Raw genomic sequence first — 18,108 nt, 5'->3', positions numbered from 1 at the left:
TGGGACAGCCTTTGGACAATTGAGACTTTATGACTTTGTCTGAGAATACTACTATGGGGAAATTTAAAAAAAATTAAGATGAGAGGACAATATTGTTACATCATTTTTTAAAAAATTTTAAGGACTATTATTCTAAAACAAAAACCTTAATAAAATCATAGGTCTATTCCAAGATTTCTTCATATCTTCTGTAACATTCCACTCAGAAAGTAGAAAACCACAAAGTCCTTCTCTAAGGATGGGAGCAAATAGAAAGAAATATTGCATTACTGCACTGTATAAAATACAAACTGTGCAGACAAGGAAATTCAATTATTTCATTTTCCATCTCCCAGATGACTTTTGTTGAATAACAGCGCACCTAACATCCTAGGAGCTATCTTATTGAGATTTGCCACTGTGATCTACAAGTGATGAACCTCCTCCAGTTAGCATAATGAATGTGACACTGCCTACATCCATCCTGTGGAACAGCCAAAAGGACACTCAGTATGACACATCATTTATTAGAGAAATCATGCACATAATTATTTTTCTGTCAAGATCCTCCAACTTAACAGTTTTCAAATAGCTAAAATATAATTGAGGTCACATGGGCATCAAACCTGGAACTATGCATAAACATACCCTGTTCACAAATGTTCAGCTGTATAGCAATAGCACCCTGGGACAATCAACGGCACAATCACATTTTTTAGAAATCAAGAGAAGTAAACACAACAGAGCATTTGCACAATAGCAGAGAATTCTGTTCTTGGTAGTAGACAGGAAATGAAATAGGTTCATAGAGGCATAATCCAGAATCTAAGTATCAGAATCATAGGATACTTGAAAAAGTTATAGCTATATAAATCCTAACAGACAGTCTAACATTTTACTTTAGTAGTTTCTTATATAAAAATGAAAAAAATCTTACCAAAATACAACCAAAGTCATTATTTCTTTTTAAAGATTTATTTATTTATTTTTAAATTTTATTGAGGAATATTGGGGAACAGTGTGTTTCTCAAGGGCCCATCAGCTCCAAGTCGTTGTCCTTCAATCTAACTGTGGAGGGCACAGCTCAGCTCCAAGTCCAGTTGCCATTTTCAATCTTAGTTGCAGAGGGCATAGTTCACCATCCCATGTGGGAATTGAATCAGCAATCTTGTTGTTAAGAGTTCATGCTCTAACCAACTGAGCCATCTGGCCATCCCTCTTTTTTCTTTAATTGCCATTTGATTATAAGTTGGTGAAATCATGAGACTGCCCAGAAAATTTTTCTAGTTGCAAGATGCCTTGCCATGGAGTAATTAACTAGTAAGCTCAAAGTGAACCCTGAATTAGATATAGAAATTTGTGAAACAATGATGTATTTCTCAAAATTTGAAAAACAGGAGACTTAAGGCAGATGGTAACACTAAGAGCCAGTCAAATATTAAAAAGGCAACCTGGAAATGGTTCATAGCAAAATCTAATTTTCTATTAATCACTTGGGTAAAACTATTCAGTCAGTAGAGAACAGATGGGGCATGGTGTGGGGTGGGGGTGCCTGGTTAGGCTGCACAAAGGCAATTTCCCTCTGATGTATCCACAAAAGGCAAATGACTTTTGGTGACATGTGGCTTGCACTTATCCCCAGCAAGACAGTAGAGTCCCCTCAACTCCACTGTGTACCTGGGAAAAGATAATAAAAATACTTCCATGAGAGGTAAAGACTAACAGGAACTACAAGCTCACTTTGGAAGGATGTGAACATGTCATGGGAAAGGAGCACCACGTGCTAATTTTTAAGATTTTTTTTACTGGAGAAATCTATTTGTTATGTATACAATATAGGAAAATTGGAGACCCCCCACCACCAAAGAAAAGGTCATGCAGAAAAATTAGATTCATAAAAGAAAGTATACAAAGTAGGTGAAAATATGGTGCATTTTAAAAAAATACATAAAATAATCTCAGTATGAAATGCCTTTGATTTGCATGTGACTTAGTATTTACTTTATATTAACTAGATCTAGTTGTTTTGATAAATCTCTATTATATATGATGTAGAGTGTGTATTTTTAAGCCAGAACATAAAACTGGTATTTGTGCATCCATGTATAAGCTATCCTGTTTGGTATCTTCTTGGATCCCAGATGCTAAAAAATTAATTTTTAAAAAACCTCAAGTCACAGAATAACATATATTTCTTCAAGTTTTCTTGATCACACTACTAAACTTAACTTGTATTCTGAACACCCAGATATAAATACCAGTAAATGGTTGGTTGGCTATTAAATCATAAGTAAAATTATTCTTGGAACTGGGTCATAGTATATAGAATGTCTTATATTTTTTTAGTTTAAATGCTGTAAAAGATATAATCATGCCCTTTTATGTGCTTTAAGCTGACATACTGACTTTGCAGTCTATACTTTGTAAAATAGCAGGTAACTCTAGCACAGAAGAAACTATATAATGTGGCATGGGAGATGACTTTTGTGGTACTATTCCATTTTTATTTACCCAGACTGTTGCTTTCAGCCTTGCATTGAGGCCTCCTTGTATATCAGTTTCTAGTGTGTCACCAACCATCACACAGTCCCCAGGCTGTACTCCAAGGAGATTACAGCAGTAATAAAATATGGAAGGTGCTGGTTTCTCTTCTTTCTGTTCTCCACCTACAACAATAGCGTCAAAATAAGACTGACAGGCACAAGCCTCAATCTTCTCCCTCTGTGTCTGTCTGTCTCCATTTGTTAATAAAAGTAGGTAGACCTCCTTTCGAAGTTCAGTGAGCATGGCTTTGACATCTTCTGCTATTGTCATATGTTGTAAACGTGTAGATTTCCACAGGAAATAACATTCTTCAGCTAATTTCCTATCAGCTGTACCACCTTTTGTTTCCTGGATTGCTTCTTCCCAGTGTGAAGTCCTTAGATCAGTAATGCATGTATTGGAAGGATGAAAACATTCCTTGCTGAGTTTAACTTGAACTTTGTTACAGATGATTTCAGCCTCTTCTTTGTAATAATGGTATTTTGATTGTAAGAGCTTTATCACCTAAATAAAGGAAAATAACTCCATTAACACACTTTATGTCTTTAATTGTCATGCCATGAGAAGATGTGATCCTATAAAACCCAGAGCAGAGATTCTGACTCCACTCCTCTATCTTAATGCAGCTCTATTACTACACCATTTCTGATGGGAATTGGTCTCATTTTTAAATACCAGAGTGAAGATCTCCCAACCTCTCTAGACAAGCAATTCTTTTCTTTTTTTACCAATTTCTATTCTAAAAAGATTCTTTATATATAGCTAATAAAAATGGGATGTGTGTGTGTGTACACTGATGTTGTTTTTTAAGCTTTCTCATCCCATGTTTTGAGATAAGGTTAAATAAAATTTCATCGATAACTTTTTCAAAAGTTTCTTGTGTGTTTTCCATCATTGTAAAATAGAGTGCTTTCCTATAAAAATCATTAGAATAGGTGATCGAAAGAAATGAGAGCATATCATAATAGTAATAGCATCATGAGTGAAACAGCAGCAACATAATATTAATATTTTATCAATGACTATGAATATAAAGTTTGAAAGGCATTCCTGTATCAGTTTTAGTTGAAGGTGGTAGATTTAAACTGCCAAATGAAAAAGTCCTTCATTTGGCAGTTTAAGTCTACCACCTTTCATTCTGATCATGAAGACATGAAAATAATACCTGTGATTACATTTCATAAAACATTGCAATTTTCTAACAACTATTATTTAGATTCTTCCCAGAAATAACGCTAATTCATCTCAGCTTTTCTCTTCTATATGCATTTTATGTTTTGAAGACCTATATTGCCCATCATATAAAACAGGATCCAATTCTGTACTTTTAAAACCGTGTATAAAGCTGTAATGGAATCAAGCATGTTCTGTGTTTTCAGCAGTTTAATGACCCACTCAGTGCTTCTTCCAAACCTAATTTCTCAGATAAAAAAAATTCAAGTGGCTCTGAGTCACTCTCTGTTACCCTGGTTCTGATTCCCCTTTCAGAATTAAGCACTCCTTCTCATGTTCCCACAGCTCTTTATCTTGGCTTTTATTACATGAGGTTCTTATCCATTTGGCCTGTCTTCTAACATTTACTAAAACCCTGACGTGACAAGCATCATGCCCAGTGCCCTCATACGTTATTTCTACCTTTCTAAGTCTGCAACGGAGTTCCCTTTTTGAGATGAGGAGGTGGAAGTTCAGAACTGTTAAGCAACTTGCTCAAGCTGGGATTTAAACCCACACTTGCTTACTTCCAAAGCCCACATGCTTGCCTTTATACTACTGTATTAGGCACTTGGAAGCTGGATCCCTTGTCCTCGTGACATTATCTGGCTAGGAAAAAGCAGGTATGCAACCACCACAAATACTGGGTTAAGTGTCATGACAATCTTATGAACAGTAACTGTGGAAATAAAATGAAAGATACAAGATATTCCACAGGGTTGTTGGGAAAGGTTTGGCAGAGGAAGAAATATTTTAACCAAAGAGTTACCAACCCCCTAAGGTGGGGTTGGGAGGAAGATAAAATCATTCTAGACAGAAGGAACAGCATGAACAAAGACACAGATCTTGGAATTTTGTGAACTGGGAAAGGCAAGAATCTTACTTCAGCCAAAATGGAAGTCATGTGAGGGAGGATGCTAAGAGATGAGACTGGAGAGGCTGTGTGGAATCAGTATGTAAAGGCCCTTGAGTCCCAGGCTATACCGTGTTTCCCTGAAAATAAGACCTAACTGAAAAATAAGCCTTAGCATGATTTTTCAGGATGACATCCCCTGAACATAAGCCCTAATGCGTCTTTTGGAGCAAAAATTAATATAAGACCCGGTCTTATTTTTGGGGAAACACGGTAGCAGATGCTACCCAAATTGCCTTGGCACACACTCTTCATATACATGCCAATGTCTTCATACTGTAAGTGCTTGGGCTTCTCTGCCTGAAGGCTTTATTTGGCCACAGGAACACCCATGCACATAGGCTGGGCTGAAATGTTGCAGGCCTCAACCAATGAAGGACAGAAATTGGTGAATAAACATTATAGTTTTCTTGCCCCTTGGGAGGGACAAAGCATGTTCTGCATACTGTCTCCCATAGTTCTCTAACTGTTCACACTAGTAACCTGCTCTTTTATGTAATCTATACTCAGTACCTTCCCTTCCCTGTCTTACTCACCACACCCCTGGAGCGCTTCCTGGGATCACCTCCCAAACAAACTACATGCACTTGAAGTCCCTGTCTTAGGGACAACAGGGGAAAGTCAACCATGCCAAGGCTATTTTGTATCTTTGAAGATGAGTGCAGTGCACGTAGTTTGGACTAAAAATTGTCTGCTGTTGAAAAAAGAGGTCAAACAAGTTAAAATGTGTTGCCCAAACTATGCAGGGAATAAGTGGTATGCTACTCACACCAGACACTCAATTCACCTGCTGAAAAGAAGAAAGATGAATAGACACATTCTTACATATAACAATCACTTACATCAAAAGTAAAGATTTTTTAGGCTATTTGTGCTCATCAGAAAATGTAATAATTAATAAAGGTTTTTAGTCCAAGAAAAATATACCAGTTCTAAGAATTTTAGGTGAAGGCAAAACATTGAAAAATTTTGCCTCATAAGGTTAAACTTCAATGAACTAATCAAGTTTTTTCAATTTTCATTGCTATGTCACCATCTTTTATAATAATGTCAATTGAATTACTCTTGAGCTATGATTGAAGGTCATTCTACAGTTTCAGCAACACTATGGTTACACAATAAAAAGAAGCAGGCCTCTAGGACTCTACCATGCTTGAGCTTAAATAAGAGCTAACTCATAGTAAACACAGAGCTGCCAATAGAAAACCAATTTTATGTTACTACAATTGGCAATTCATTAGGTACATCCTTGGGTCTCTGAAAAAGCAGAATTAGCTTATCTTAAAAAGGAAATTCTTGTAAAGGCATAGTACACCACTCCCACAGTTCAAAATTTCTTCCCATTACATCCACTGAATTAACTTTCCCATTTTGTCACACAGCAACTAATTACAGATTCATTTGAGAAAACAAGTATCATTTTAGTAGTATTAACATCCTTGGGAAAAAAGTTTATCAGTCATTCACATATTAATATTAGATCAAACAGAAATAATATCCAAGTTGAATTAGTACATGTTATTATTAGTATAAACTCTCCTAACATTTGCACTGAGAGAATGGGAGTTTTGATTTAATTGGGGGTGGAGGAAAAAGAGCTCTAACTTGGAGGTGTGATATTTTGTGCAAGGGGTAAGGCAGGCTTGAAAAAAAATTGTGAGTAGAATAAGCCCACCAGGTACTTACAGACCTGAAGAAAGATGCCCTAAGATAGTGGAGGCTAGGGAGTGGGAATGGGGAATCAATTTGTAGACATAATACAAGCTAAAACTTTATCTACTTCAAAACTCTATTGAACAAAGATGGCAGCTTAGGTAAAACCTATGCCTACTGCATCCCAGGACCACACCAAAATTACAAATATAGAACAATTAACCTCAAGAATCATCTGAAGACAAGCTGAACAAAACCCCTATAACTAAGGATATAAAGAAGAGGCCACATTGAGAGTGGTAGGAGGGGTAGGGACAAGAAACGGGCTGATTGCAAAATCCACAGATAGTGGCTCAACACTGGGAGAAATACCTCAGTGGTGGAGGTCCCCCCTAAAGAGGGAGGGGTCCCAGCCCCACACTGGGCTCCCCAGCCTAGGGGTCCTGTGCCAGGAAGAGGAGTTCCCACGGCATCTGGCAGTGAAACTCGGCAAGCACTCTGTCTACCTGTCCCAGTGACACAGAAGCCAACTAGAAACCCAGACCTCTTATAGAGCTCATGCACAGACTCACTTGTAAACACTCCTCTGGTTTCTGGTGGAGGGCCAGCAGCTTGGGAGGCCCAGAGACGTTCAGGGAAAGACTGAATTGTGTGGCTTCGGTGTGAGGGCTGCAGGGACAGGAGCCATTGTTGTCCCAGTGTGAAGTGTGACACATGTGTAGCCTACAGGAGGGTGCCATCTTTTCAACATTGAGCTCTCCCCTAAAGGGCCAAGGCTGGGACCACATTGGTCAGGTGGAATCGGTGCATGTGCACTGCTTTGGTGATGCCCTGGGTCCCCACCCCCTGCACAGCTGGTGCTACACTCTGGACTGCTGGCCCTGCCACAGCGGCTGGGGAAGCGTTTTTGCAGTGGTGGGTTACCCATGGCAGCCTGGGAAATGTTTGCTGGTGGGCGGTGACCCAAGACCTGCTCTGCAGCAGCTTTTTGGGCAGCTCTTGGGGACCTATGAACCTGAGGTGGGAAGTGGCTGACTGAAGTGTTCTTGGGGCATTTTTGCGGGGTGCCCAGGGGCCCGGCACCAGTTTGAGAATCGAGACTCCACTGACTTTGTAGAAATAACCAACCACACCCCTTAGCTTCCAGGAAACCCAAACACCTAGAGCTGCAATGCCAGGGGCACTCTTGGTGCCTGGGTGGCCAGCCCCACCCTATTAAGCCATTGAAGACGTTCACAGCAGCAAATGGCCCAGTGACAGCCTGAAAAGCTTTTGGTGGTGAACAGTGACCCAAAACTCGTGCCTCAGGCCCTACAGGGCAGCTCTCAGGGATTTGCCAGCCCAAGGAAAGTGGTGGCAAGCTGTGGTGTGCTAAGGGCATTTCGCAAAGTGGTCATATGCCAGGCACTGCCCCGAGGCGAGCAGTGGCTGGTTGCAATGTTCTTAGTGCACTGTGCGAAACATTTACAGGTTGGAAACTGGTACAGGAACTGAATCTGCATTAACTTTGTAAAAACCACCAGCCACGTCTCATGACTCCCTGGGACTGTACCCCTCCCGGCTAATGCTACATCACCGAGGGCACTCTCAACACCAGGTTAACCAGACCAGCTTCCCCTCCTAAGAAGACTCTTTCAATGATTGGGCCTTACAGGCAGCCAGCGGATGGCAAGAGGCCTGGGGACCCTGGACCTTTTGCTAAGCTGCCTCAGCCCCACTACTAGTGGCAGCCAGCCATGGTTCTCAGTGAGGCCAACCCCACATGCCTTCAGGTCCAGCACAGGCAGCAGCCAAACACATACTGCTTTGTAGCCTACCAGGTAGCCACGGGCAGGTAATAGGCAAGACTGAAACTAGCGTGCACGGGAGTTCCTCCCAAGAGATACCAGAAACACCACACCCAGAAGCCAGCTTTAGACCATACCAGAGCACTACCTGGTTAGCCTCACAAGCAGCACACCTGAAAACGGAGTCTCAATAGGCATAAGAGCCCACAGGGGCAAATCCTCTTCTGAGGGATGAGCCCACCCAAAACAGCTCATACACTGTTGGCTGACTCACAGTGAGTCAGTCTGGCAGTCAATCCCACCCTCTGACACAATCAAGGCTTACCTACAACAGGAGAACACACACAAACACTCAAGGGACACTCCTGGAACATACACATAGGAGACCAGGGAGACTGTGCCATTGGACCACACAGGACACATACTACACATAAGGCCACCCAGCAAAGACTGAGAGACATAGTAGATCTACCTAATACATAGAAGTAAACACAGAGAGGCAGCCAGAATGAAGAAACAAAAAAAACATGTCCCAAATAAAAGAACAGGAGAAACATCCAGAAATAAAATTAAATGAAATGGAGGCAAAAAAAACCAAAACCCTACCAGAGGCAGAGTTCAAAACACTGGTTATAAGAATGCTTAAGGAACTTAGTGAGAACTTCAACAAAGAGATAGCAAGCATAAAGAAGGGCATAGGAACCATAAAATAGAGCCAGTCAGAAATTAAGAATACAATAACTGAAATGAAGAATATACTAGAAGAAATAAACAGCAGATGAGATGAAGCAGAGGGTCAAACCAGCAATTTAGAAGACAAGGTTGCAGAAAACACCCAATTGGAACAACAAACAGAATAAAGAATTAAAGAAATGAAGATAGTTTAAGGGACCTTGGGAAAACATCAAGCGTAACAACATTCACATCATAGGAGTGAAGAGAGGGAGAAAGGGACGGAGAACATATTTTAAGAAATAATGACTGAAAACTTTCCAAACCTGGTGAAGTAAATATACATACAAGCCCAGGAAGCACAAAGTCCCAAAGAGGATGAACCCAAACAGGCCCACACCAGGACACATTATAATTAAAATAGAAAAGGTTAAAGACAAAGAGAGAATCCTAAAAGCAGCAAAGGAAAGGCAACTAGTAACTTGTAAGGGATCTCCCATAAGACTGTCAGTTAATTATCAACAGAAACTTTGAAGGCCAGAGAGAGTGGCAGGAAATATTCAAAGTGATGAAAAACAAGGGCTTACAACCAAGACTACTCTATTTAGCAAGGCTATCATTTAAACCTGAGGGAGAGATAAAGAGCTTTCCAGACTAGAAAAAGCTACAGGAATTCATTATCAAAAAGCCAATATTAAAAGAAATCTTAAAAGGACTCTTAAGTAGAAAACAGGAAAAAATAAACAAACAAAACAATGAAGATCGAAAATATGAATAATAAAATGGCAATAACTATGTACCTATCAATAATCACTTTAAATGTAAACGGATTAAATGCTCCAAACAAAACACATAAGGTAGCTGAATGGATAAGAAAACAAGACCCATGCATATGCTGTCTACAAGAGACCCACCTCAGATCGAAAGATATATACAGACTGAAAGTAAAGGAATGGAAAAAGATATTCCACATAAATGGGAACAACACAAAAGCTGGATAGCAATACTTAATAAACAAATACAAGGTAGGACAAATAAACAACAATACAAGGTAGGACAAACAAATAAACAAATACAAGGTGAGAACTCATCCGAGAAAAAGTGCTATACACTTCACTGCTGAATATCACTACGGTCACCTTCGAAGTACTCCCCTTGGGAACTATGCACCAACACCAGTGCCTAGTCCACCCTTCAAAGCGATTTGGAACTCTTTTTCTGGAATGGCCATTCCAACTCTTTTTCAGAGCTGTCATCGTATTACCTTTGAGGTCCTGAATGTCATCAAGATGTCTTCCTTTCAATGTTTCCTTTACCTTCGGGTAAAGAAAGAAGTCATTGTGGGCCAAATCAGGTGAGTAGGGAGGGTGTTCCAATACAGTTATTTGTTTACTGGCTAAAAACTCCCTCACAGACAGTGCCGTGTGAGCTGGTGCATTGTTGTGATGCAAGAGCCATGAATTGTTGGTGAAAAGTTCAGGTCTAACTTTTTTCACGCAGCCTTTTTAGCACACCCAAACTTGGTTAACTGCCCAGTTGGCACAAATTCGTAATGAATAATCCCTCTGATATCAAAAAAAGTTAGCAACATTTTTGCAACAAGTTCATGAACTTGTTAGACCTCGTAGACTTTAAAATGAAGACTATAATAAGAGATAAAGAGGAACATTACATAATAATAGAGATCAATCTAACAAGAGGACGGATGTAATCCTAGTAAACATTTATGCTCCCAGCAGAAGAACACCTAAATATATAAAGCAAATATTGACCAACATAAAGGCAGAGATCAACCATTAACACAATTACAGTAGGGGCCTTTAACAACCCACTGACACCAATGGACAGGTCTTCCAAATGGAAAATCAACACAGAAACAGTGGCCTTAAATGATACACACTAGACCAGATGGATTTAAATGATATTTTTAGAGCATTTCACCCTAAAGCAGCAGAATATATGTTCTTTTCAACTGCACATGGAACGTTTTCCAAGATTGACCACATGTCAGACCACAAAACAAGTCTCAATAAATTTAAGAAGACTGAAATCATATTAAGCATCTTCTCTGACCACAATGGTATGAAACTAGAAATCAATTACAAGAAAAAAACTGAAAAACACACAAACACATGGAGACTAAATAACATGCTACTAAATAATGAATGGGTCAACAATGAGATCAAGAAAGAAATTAAAAGATACCTTAAGACAAATGAAAATGAAAATACAGTGACCCAAAATCTATAGGTTACAGCAAAATCAGTCCAAAGAGGGAAAAGTTATAGCAATGCATGCCTACCTAAAGAAACAGGAAAAACATCTCAAATAAACAGTCTATTTTTACACCCAAGGGAAATGAAAAAAGAACAGCAAAATAATCCCAAAGGTAGCATAAGGAAGGAAATAATAAACATCAGAGAGGAAATAAATGAAAGAGACTAAAAAAATAATAAAAAAGATCAATGAAACCAAGAGCTGATTTTTTGAAAAGATAAACAAAAATGGACAAGCCTTTAACCAGACTCATCAAGAGAAAAAGAGGACCCAAATAAATAAAATCCGAAATGAAAGAAGAGAAGTGACAACCACAGAAATACAAACAATTTTAAGAAAATACTACGAACAACTATACGCCAACAAATTAGACAATCTGCAAGAAAATGGATAAATTGATAGAAGTATACAATCTTCCAAGGCTGAATCAAGAAGAAACAGAAAATCTGAACAGACCAATTACTACCAAAGAAATTAAATCTGTAATCAACAAGCTCCCAACAAACAAAGGTCCTGAACTAAGTGGCTTCACAAGTGAATTTTACCAACATTCAAAAAAGAATTAACACCTATTCTCCTCAAACTATTCCAAAAATTCCAGGAGGAGGGAAGCCTCCTAAGCCTACTTGAGGAGGTCACCATTACCCTGATTCCAAATCACACAAAGACATTAAAAAAATATAAAAATGAAAACAAACAAAAAATTGATATCCTTAATGAACACAGATGCAAAAATCCTCAACAAAATATTAGCAAACCAAATTCAGTAATTCATTTAAAAGATTATACATCACGATTAATTTGGATTAATTCCTGGTATGCAAGTTTGGTCAATATCCACAAATCAATTAATGTGATACACCACCTCATAAACAAAATAAAAACTAAAAGTCCTATGGTCACATCAATAGATGCAGAAAAAGCATTTGACAACATCCAGCATCCATTTATGATAAAACAAAAATACTCTCAGCAAAGTGGGAATAAAGGGAACATATTTCAACATAATAAAGGCCATACATGACAAAACCACAGCTAACATCATACGCAATAGGGAAAAGCTAAAAGCGTTCCCCTTGTGATCAGGAAGAAGACTAGGATGCCCACGTTCACCACTGTTATTCAACACAGTACTGGATGTTCTAGTCATAGCAGTCAGACAAGAAATAAAAGGCATCTAAATGCGAAAGGAAGAAGCAAAATTGTCCTTATTTGCAGATGACATACTATATATAGAGAACCTCAAAGATTCCACCAAAAAACTATTAGAACTGACAAATGAATTTAACAAAGTAGCAGGATACAAAATTAATATTCAGAAATCAGTTGCATTTTTACACACTGATAATGAACTATCAGAAAGAAAAATTAATAAAACAATCCCATTAACAATTTCATCAAAAAAATACTTAGGAAAATATTTAACCAAGAAAATAAAAGACCTGTATGCAGAAAATTTTAAGACATTGAATAGAGAAATTAAAGAAGATACAAATAAATGGAAACTTATACCATGCTCTTGGATAGGAAGAATACAGTTAAAATGTCCATACTGCCCAAAGTAATATATAGATTCAACGCAATCACTATCAAAGTACCAATGGCATTTTTCACAGAACTATAACAAATAATCCTAAAATGTATATTTCAACCATATAGACCCCTAATAGCCATGGATATCCTGAGAAATAAAAACAAAGCGGGAGGTATCATGCTACCCGATATCAAGTTATACTACAAAGCTATAGTAATCAATAAAGCATGATATTGCCGTAATAACAGACACATAGATCAATGGAACAGAATAGAGAGCCCAGAAATAGATCCACGCCTATATGGTCATTTAATCTATGACAAAGGAAGCAAGAATTTACATTGGGGTAAACACAGTCTATTGAATAAATGGTGCTGGGAAAACTGGACAGAGACATACAAAACAATGAAACTGGTCCACATTCTTATGCCACATACAAGAATAAACTCAAAATGGATTAAAGACTTAAATGTAAGACCCGAAACCATAAAACTACTAGAAGAAAATATAGGAAGTAAACTCTTAGATAGTACCCTTACTAATATCTTTACTGATATATCTTCTCAGGCAAGGGAGGCAAAAGAAAAAATAAACAAATGAGATTATATCAAACTAAAAAGTTTAGTAAAGGAAATCATCAACAAAACAAAAAGCCATCCTACTGAATGGGAGAAGATATTTTGCCAATGACACTGACACATCTGATAAGGCATTAATATCTATCTAATCTTAAAAAAAAACAAACCTCCAAGAGAAAAAAAGCAAGCAATGTAAAACGTGGGCAGAGGACTTGAATAGATATTTCTCCAAAGAGGACATACAGATGGCCAATAGTCATATAAAAAGATGCTCAATGTCACTAATCATCAAAGAAATGAAAATCAAAACCACAATGAGATACTACCTCACTCCTGTCAGAATGGCTATTGTCAATAAATCAACAAACAAGTGCTGGTGAGGATGTGGAGAAAAGGGAATGCTTGTGCACTGTTGGTGCGATTGCAAATTGGCCCAGCCACTATGGAAAACAGTTTGGAGTCTCCTCAAAAAGTTAAAAATACAACTACCTTATGAGGAAGCAATTGCACTCCTGAATATTCATCCAAAGAAATCCAAACCACTAATTTGAAAAAATATATGCACCCCTATGTTTACTGTGGCACTATTTACAATAGCCAAGATATGGAAACAACTGAAATGCCCATTAAGATGTCCTTTGGATAAAGACATTGTGGTACATTTATACAATGGAGTATTACTCAGTCATAAAAAAAAATGAAATCTTACCGTTTGCCACAATATAGACAAACCTAGAGGTTATTATGCTAAATGAAATAAGTCAGACTGAACAAGATAAATCCCATATGATCTCACTTATATGTGGAATCTAAAGAACAGAATAAACGAGCAAACAAAATAGAAATAGACTCATACATACAGAGAACAAAGTGATGGTTGCTATATGAGAGGAGGGTTGGGGATGGGTGAGAAAGTTGAAGGGATTAGAAAGTACAAATTGGCAGTCACAAAACAGTCACAGGGATATGAAATACAGTATGGGGAATATAATCAATAATGTTGTAAAGACTATGTAGGGTGTCAGATGGGTACTGGACTTACCAGGGGGATCACTTCATAGATTATATAAATGCCCACCCACTTCCCTGTGCACCTGAAACTAATATAAAATACTGAATGTCAACTATAATCAAATATACAGAGGATGCCAAAAAAAGTATACACATTTTAAAAAAGGAAAAAACTGTATTAAAATTGTAATAATATATACCAATAACAAAAGATGAATTCAAGTCATGTGTATACATTTTTTTGGCACCCCCAGTGTATATAAAGTGACGGGACGTAAAGTACAACATAGGGAGTATAGTCAATGGTATTATAATAGCTACATACAATGTCAGATGGGTAATAGACTTGGTGGGATTATCACTTTGTGAAGGGTGTAAATGTCTAATCATATGTTGTTTTGTACACCTGAAACTGAAAAAGAAACAACTCTATTTAAGGCTGTATCTTAATAATGTACAAAAAGGAAACTATTCTTCTACATCCTGCTCTCTGGACCCAGAATTAAAGTTAATGCTATTAGTACTAACATTTAGCTAATTGTGATTTAAGAAGACTTTTCGAGGGCTACAACCATATAACACTATGATTAAGATATGAAGTGGCTGAACTCCAAATAAAACAAAGTTAAAAATATATGCTCACAAACTGACTGCCACTATACAGCAATTCAAGAACTCCTGTTTTTAGTTCAAGTCTTTGCTCAAACATTTTCCACTTATTGTGACCTAATCTGACCAACGTATGTAAAACTACAATTTGTTCCCCTCTCCAATTTGCCTAACACAGTTATAAATACATTTGATGTATTATGTTCATGTTATCCTTCCTAGAAAGTAAAACTTAAATTGCAGAAATCTTTTTTGCTTTGCTCAGAGAAACCCTAAACTTCTGAATAAGGCTTCCTCTTGAGTAGCGACACCGAGACAGGCCTGAGAGAATGGAAATAACTTTCCCAGAAGATTTTTAAAACATTAAAGTTGATCTATATAGTAAGTATATGACTCATCCCCAAACCCAAGGCAATGGCTAGACCTTTCCGCCTTCCTCTTTTCATAACTCATTCAGAGTGATTTATGAAAGCTGGAATATTACTTTTAAATAGGCCAACATTTGTGGGTATTGTTATATTCTTATGTTGTAAAGCATTCCGTGTATAGTCAAAAGCACACAGTTCAAAGAAGTTGGCAACAGAACCAAGTATGGGGAGACCTGGATTTTGATCCATCCATCCAGCTTTCATTCAGCATTTACTATGTGTCAAATGGAGATGACTGACAGTTCCCTCTTAGGAAGCTCAGTTGAGTTGTGGGCATCTGAGTTGCAAAAAAATAACTGTAATATCCTTTGGCAAGTGCATTAGGAGATACCTGAACAAAATACACTGCTGCTATAAGGGAGGGTGTAAAGACCAGGGAGAAATACAATCTAACATTTGTTTCACAAATTTTAAGATGACACGAATGTGGACAAGACCACAGCAACAGTCTAGATGATAGAAGAATCAGCTGTAACTAAGACAAAAGCCAGGAGGCTATGCAAATGATGGACTGGGTGACAGGGTAGGTAGTGGTACAATTTATCAAATGAACACTAGATGCAATGTACTTCCACTGCATTATACTAAGCCTACCTGATAAGATTGTTGAGGACTAATATCATTATTCAAATTTTATAATGAGGATTTGAGGCTTAGAGTGGTTGAAAAACTTGTTCAGGTACTTTCAGCTAGGTATTGGGAGAGCTGTGATTTAAACTCAAATGCTTTATTTTAAAGCCTGAACTCTTGGCCTACAGCATGATTTGGACTAATTGCAACACCTTGGGCTTGGCCTGTCAAGAACACATAGGTAAACATGTACTGTCTGCAGCTAGAGAGACTAGAGGCAATATAGCACAGGCTGATGTCCCTGAGGTCAAGGTCAAGGGTGTGAAAATGAAAGGAATGGTCAATAGTGTGGAATGCCTCAGTAAAGTCATTAAGATAAAATTAAAAGATCCACTGATTCTGGCAAATTGAAAGATGTCTAATGACTTGTCAAGTCAATTTCATTCTAGTGGCAAATAGGAAAGCTACACTGCAGTGGATTTAGGAATAAACAGGAGGTAGAAACTTGGAGATAATGGGTATAGATTCCTCCTGAAAAACACGGCTGTTAAGAGATAGGTAACATCTAGTGGAAGAAGGAAGTTCCAAGGGAAACATTCTGTTTGTTTGTTTTGTTTTCAAAGTATGGGACAGACCTAAATATGCAGGGGTGGAATGCACAGAGGGTGAAGATCCAGGAGACAACACCTAGTTAATGAAGCATGAAGAGGAAGGGACATTCAGGGTGGGAAGGATTAGCTTTTGAAAATGGGTTTTTCACATCTGATAAACCTTGGTTTTCTCCTTAAATCTGAAGTCAGAGGGAAAGAAAGCTGGGATGGATTAGGGGCTTGATGAACACAGGAAACGTCTCACACAGCATCTGTGAGTCTAGAGGAGAGGATGCTGCTGAGCAACGCCTCAAGAAAGGAATGCCCTGTGCAGGGTGGACTTTTGAGTATCCCTCAGAAATCTACCAAGGGTGACAGGAGGGGAGTTCTGCGGAAAGTTTCTGCAGTCGGTTAAATCCAGGCTCACCACTGATAGCTGTGTAGCTTCTTGAGTCTCCTCAAAAATCCACGGAAGCACACGCAGCGAGGGGACGACCCTCTCCCGAGGTCAATCACAGAGAGCCTGCGGCGTGCACTCATTCTGGTTAGTGCAAACCTGTCCTGGCAAAAAGCCAGGTGACTCGCGGCGTGGTGTGACGGTCTTTCCAGGTTTGAGAGTAACTCTGCCATCGTGGCAGCTTTAATATCCTTCCGGGTCCCAAAGCGCTTGGAACCTACTTCAAGAACCCAGCTTCCCAGAGCCTACGCGTCGATAGGCAGGTGACCTAAACCGCAAGGCTGGAGGGAAGGCAACTTCCCCAGCCCACTCATCCTTCTTCTCCGCTCCTCCGGGAAGCGGGGGATGGTGTGTGTATCTCAAAGAACCAGAGGCCAGTGCCTCCGGGGCCCCTGAGGGATCACCTGACCCCGGGCGCGGTGTAGGTAGAGGGGCGAAAGGACACCAAGAGAACAGGAAAGCGCGCGGTACCGGGTGGGGCGCGCTGACTCCGTCGGGCGGGGGGGGGGGGGGCTGAGGGTACCTGGAAGTTACCTCCAACATGGCTTTTCTACTCGCCTGCGCCGTATCGATCAGCGTGTTGTCCAGGTCAAAGAAAACGGCCCGCACACTTAGCCCCATCCTGCCAGCTGCCAGCCCCACGCTCCAACTCCCTGCCCCGCCAGCGCATGCGTGAGGCTGGAACATATGGGCGGAGCTGTGAGGGTCACCTGACCCTTCCACACCCAAGGTGGCCGAGCTCTCGCGGGATTTCTCAGTGCTTGAGTGCCTGAAAACAGCGTTATCAGGTCACGCTCCGGAGTCGTGGTCTTTAGGGCGCTGTCTGAGTTGCTTACAGTGGAGGGCGATTAGAAGCACCATTTTACTTATTTGCAGCGGCTTTGTGCTTATCTGTTTTTTCATTTTGCCCTCCTTCAGTGAGGCAGATGTCATAACTGCTCAGGGGTGGGGCGGAGAGAGGGTGTTCTGTGCCATCTGGCACCTGGGAAGGAGACTGAGAAGAAGCTGGCTTCTTTCATTAGGCGGGTGGGTTGTCGCACAGGGAACTGTTGGCGGCCTGTGCAGTTGTGGGCTCTGAAATGTCGCCGGTCCTTTGTTTGCCTTAAATTGGTGTGTGTGTGTGTGTGTGTGTGTGTGTGTGTGTGACTACAGCCCAGGGACAGGTCACCGTTAGTAACAGGAGCACCAGAGGGGTGCAAAACTGCCAATGTAAGACATATCCAAACCTGGAGAGAATTTTTATGAGTTTATTTGAGCCAAATAGACAATTTCAGGGAAGCAGAATCTCAAGGAA

The 18,108-nt window shown here is 39.5% G+C and overlaps 1 protein-coding gene across 1 annotated transcript; it reads right to left on the bottom strand.

Annotated features, from left to right (window-relative positions):
- Window positions 1–485: 485 nt before the first annotated feature.
- Window positions 486–17,493, bottom strand: NANP (N-acetylneuraminic acid phosphatase). The gene is made up of 2 exons (XM_019718672.3): window positions 17,349–17,493; window positions 486–3,027 (listed from the first exon to the last, which is right to left on the bottom strand). The coding sequence occupies exons 1-2, from the start codon at window positions 17,433–17,435 to the stop codon at window positions 2,368–2,370; spliced, it is 747 nt and encodes a 248-aa protein (XP_019574231.2). The 5' UTR covers window positions 17,436–17,493; the 3' UTR covers window positions 486–2,367.
- Window positions 17,494–18,108: the final 615 nt, after the last annotated feature.

The sequence above is a fragment of the Rhinolophus sinicus genome, chromosome 13 (genome assembly GCF_057876585.1).
Source record: "Rhinolophus sinicus isolate RSI-liver-muscle chromosome 13, RSI-T2T, whole genome shotgun sequence".
Classification (NCBI taxonomy): Eukaryota; Metazoa; Chordata; class Mammalia; order Chiroptera; family Rhinolophidae; genus Rhinolophus; species Rhinolophus sinicus.
This window is presented reverse-complemented; position numbering and strand designations above follow the sequence as displayed.